The following is a 3,991-nucleotide window of genomic DNA, read 5'->3' as shown; positions in this document are numbered from 1 at the left end:
AGCAAACAGTTACAAGAAGGATCAATAAATAATATCTGGAAAAAAATGACATTGATTTGTTGTACCATCACAAAATGCGGTTCATTTTCTACATGTAACCTTTTTATGGGACACCTTGTACTTACAACAAAAAACATTGTGTCTAGCTCTAACGTATATGGACTCGTCTATAAAGGCAGTGGCGTAGCGTCATGGGGCACGGGGCACGGGGCACGGGGCGAGTCATTTCTCTACAAAATTGCTTAGGCTAAAAAATTGCTATGTCTTAAAGCCTCCGCACGCTTTCGATTTTCTTAGCGCATCCATGTCAGCTGAAACAGCAAATTAATGTTTTATTTCCTTTTGTTCTTTTTTCGTTTTAGTTCTTTTAGTATTTCACCGTAAAATCATGAAATTCTGTGAAAAAATTGGGAAAGAAGTTCCTTTTTCCGATGCTCGCATTTGATTAGGTATAAAACATTGATATTTGTACTAAATCAACCACAATTTTTGGTACTTTTGAACATTCGAAAATGACATCTTAATTTAAATTTTGAGTTTAAAAAAATCTTTTAAAAAAATCTTTAAAAAACCTCATTCCTTACTGCCATGGGCTTTGAGACATCGCATAATTTTTAGCCTTATAATATAATTTCCAGGCAACTGCGCAAACTCACTCAAGAGAAACTAAAGCTCAAAAGAGCGTCACTGAATTTCTCAATAGTGCTACTCAAGATTGTGAATCAGATTTTTTATCAAAATGACATCAAACATGGCTGAGAATGCATTGTGTAGTGACTCGAATACGCTGTATCTGGCCAATGCGTCTGACGCTGCAATTTTGCTCTATTCAGATTCAGAAACTCTTATTTATTCTGTGATATTGCCGATAATTTTACTCTTCGGTGTGTCCTGTAACGCTGCCTTCTTGTTTGTAGTTGCAAAAATCAAACGGCTTCGGACAATAACAAATTATTACCTCGTCTGTGTGGCTCTTGCCGATATCACTTTCATCTTGACATCAATTGGCCCGTATTTGTGGACTTTCTTTTCATCTCCAGTTCGAAATGATATAGCATGGGATCACTCAGCTGGCTGTTTGCTTGTCTTTATAATAACTCTCACAATGTACTTTGCGTCGATGGGTTTATACACATTGGTAACTCTTGAACGGTACTACGCAATTTGCATCCCATTGAAACACAGAGCGATTGCCGGGAAGCGTCGCACATTGAAGATTATTATCGCTAACACTTTCGTTAGTATCATACTGGGTGTTCTTGTCTCGCTGAAAGATGGTCGAGTTGGTTCAAGTTGCGTTGTTTGGCCAGATGACGAAGAATTCAATAACTTTCCCAGCATTATCAAAGACTGCGTTACGATCCATCCTGGTGTGGTCATAATGGGTGAAGTGCTTCAGACTGCACCTTTCTTCGTTGCTATGATTTGGAATGGATATATGTATGTGGTAATAATCTACACACTGAACAAACGGAAAGCGGAACAGATCACCGATGATAAAAATAGTCAGATGCAAGAGCAGGCCACTCAAGTACGCAACCAGGTTGCGCGTTTGTTGATCCTAAATGGTAACGTCTTCTTTGGATGCCAGGTTATTTACCGATTTGTTGCTGTTCATATCATTATGAAGCTAACTATTGGTTTTGGAATCTTCAATTCAGATGAAGCCCTTGGCCTTGTTGTCATCATCAGTAGGGGGTTATTGTATTTGAATTCGTCAATCAATCCGATCCTGTACAACCTTAGCAGTTCGTTTTATTATGTGGCATTTAAGGAGGCATTTGGGTGTAAAAAGACAGTGACTGGGTCAACCGGACATACTTGTACCCCAACCATGTCAACGCGACAATAAGCTAGCTCGAATTATAATATGCTTGAATCAATATAAACATTGAATATATCATCAACTCTCTCGATGAACATTTTCATGCTTGTAGAATCAATGGTTCATGTATTTAAGCCGAAGAAGCACGCACATTTTAACCCAGAATATGATGATCTTATTTGATATTAGCTCGTATATTATGTATAATATATTAGTAAAGACTATGATATTGTGGTATTGAACATAAGTTGATATCCAAACTAGGCGAACTTGTGATATTGTAATCAGTATCGGTTCGGTAACGTATAATGTCGACAAAAATATTTGGCTAAAAATTATTTGAATAACTTTAGAATCTTGTTTACTTTGTGATATTGACTTTAATTTCACTCTTTTGCGTATTCTTTAACACTACCTTCTTGTTTGTAGTTTCAAAAAATTTAACGGCTTCGAACAATTACAAATATTGCCAATATCACTTAAATCTTGACATCAATTTACCCGTATTTTTGGACTTTCATTTCTTATCTAGTTCGTATATTATAGCATGGGTCATTCGGCTCGATGGTTGCTCGTCTTCATAATAATAATTAACTCTTATAATGTACTTTGAGTCTACTGGTTTATTGGCAACTCTTACTACAGAATTTGCATCCCATTGAAACACAGGGCGCTTGTTGGTAAACGTCGCACATTGAAGATTATTATCGCTAACGCTTTTAAGTTAGTGATATACTGTGTGTTCTCGTTTTCGAAAGAGGGTACAATTGGTTCAATTTGCGTTGTTTGCCCTAGTTGTTTGGTCAGATTACATAGAATTTAATAACTTTCAAAGTATTATCAAAGACTGGGTTACGACCATGATATGGTCATAATAGGGGAAGTGCTTCAGACTGGGCATGTTTTCGTGGCTGGGATTGGACGTTCAAACAAGGCTCAAACGTACCTCCACCTTAAAGACACATGTCATAATATTGATACCGAGGACGCAGTGATTCTTGATAAGGAGGAGCAGTGGCATAGGAGAGGCATCAAGGAAGCCATCTGGAAGAGAGTAGAGCAGCCGTCACTTCACAAAAAAGGGACTGAGACGCAACTTATCTCACGTATATGGGACCGGGTCATCAAGATCGAGGATCCCTATTTGTCTTCAAGAGTCACATGATCAGCCCATCTAATTGGGTCATTGCCTGACGAAGTCTAATAGTATCAGACGCAACGAAGCAAGTAGTAAAAGTAAGTTCCAGTAAAAGATTTAAATCAAAACTTTTTAACGACTGAGAATTAACACTCACTATTTTGACAATCAAAAAATGCTGCTTAACTTGAAATAATCTATATCGAGACCTTTGCAAATACGCTAATGTTGTAATATATTGCCATTTAAGAAAACAAACAAATACAAGTGATAATGTGGCCAACATAGGTAGGCTCGGTACCTTTGTATAGGAGTTGTTTTCTTTGCCAAATCTTACAAGTGTAATTTTCTCTATTCCTTAAACAAGCGATGCTTACTTTTCATGACTTGGTATGTTTATTAATGGACAAAATGTTTTTTCTTCTTTAACTTCCAAAAGTGCTTATTTTTTTTCCATATCCAAAGAGGTGCCAACTTTGCAAGTTTATACCACTGAAATGTTTCAGTTTATTTCTTACTATCACAGAAAGTTACCATGGAAAGTTATTAATAAATCGAAGAAAACGAAACTCCACAACAAACGTTAGGATATCTGTTGTTAAACAAAATCATCAAATTCTGTATAATTGAACTTGAAAAAACCAAGAAGCTTTCAAAGTTGGCATGATTTTTAGAGCCTTTTTTAGGAACTGTAATGTATCACCATTGTAGGTATTTAGACTCGATTCATTCAAAAGCATCGGTACTTCCTAACTCAAATGATTTCTCCTCGAAATATGCAAATTGCTTAGCACCACTTATCAAGATCTTGTTAAAACCAATCCATGACTAAAGAAACCAACATTGTGACCACTAGTTGCCAAACATTTAAACTGTTATTATAACTTCTACTGCCTGAGTTCAGAATATGGTGTCCTAATACTTTCATCCCAGCGACCATCTCTTCCCCACTCGGTTGGATGTTGCTTGCTGGAATAACAAAGCCATATTCTCCTGTGTCGCGTAGTTCTATACCATAAGAATATGTA

The 3,991-nt window shown here is 36.7% G+C and overlaps 2 protein-coding genes across 2 annotated transcripts in view; one reads left to right on the top strand and one right to left on the bottom strand.

Moving 5' to 3' along the window:
- The first annotated feature begins 1,105 nt into the window (after positions 1–1,105).
- LOC140137238 (orexin/Hypocretin receptor type 1-like) lies at positions 1,106–1,852 on the top strand. The gene has a single exon (XM_072158887.1). It carries the CDS (start codon positions 1,106–1,108, stop codon positions 1,850–1,852), a length of 747 nt encoding a protein of 248 aa, XP_072014988.1.
- A 1,918-nt stretch (positions 1,853–3,770) lies between these two features.
- Positions 3,771–3,991, bottom strand: part of LOC140137237 (carboxypeptidase B-like) — a 9,689-nt gene continuing 9,468 nt past the window's right edge. The window contains exon 10 of the mRNA XM_072158886.1: positions 3,771–3,991. This exon is cut by the window's right edge and continues 58 nt beyond it. Coding sequence (XP_072014987.1) covers positions 3,775–3,991 — 217 coding nt within the window. The 3' untranslated portion in view covers positions 3,771–3,774.

Source organism: Amphiura filiformis, chromosome 17 (assembly GCF_039555335.1).
Source record: "Amphiura filiformis chromosome 17, Afil_fr2py, whole genome shotgun sequence".
Lineage (NCBI taxonomy): Eukaryota > Metazoa > Echinodermata > Ophiuroidea > Amphilepidida > Amphiuridae > Amphiura > Amphiura filiformis.
The sequence above is the reverse complement of the archived record's forward strand: the minus strand, read 5'-3'. Positions and strand labels throughout refer to the sequence as shown.

Coding starts and splice junctions, on each gene's coding strand:
- LOC140137238 (XM_072158887.1), top strand. CDS start 1,106: ATGTACTTTGCGTCGATGGGTTTATACACATTGGTAACTCTTGAACGG.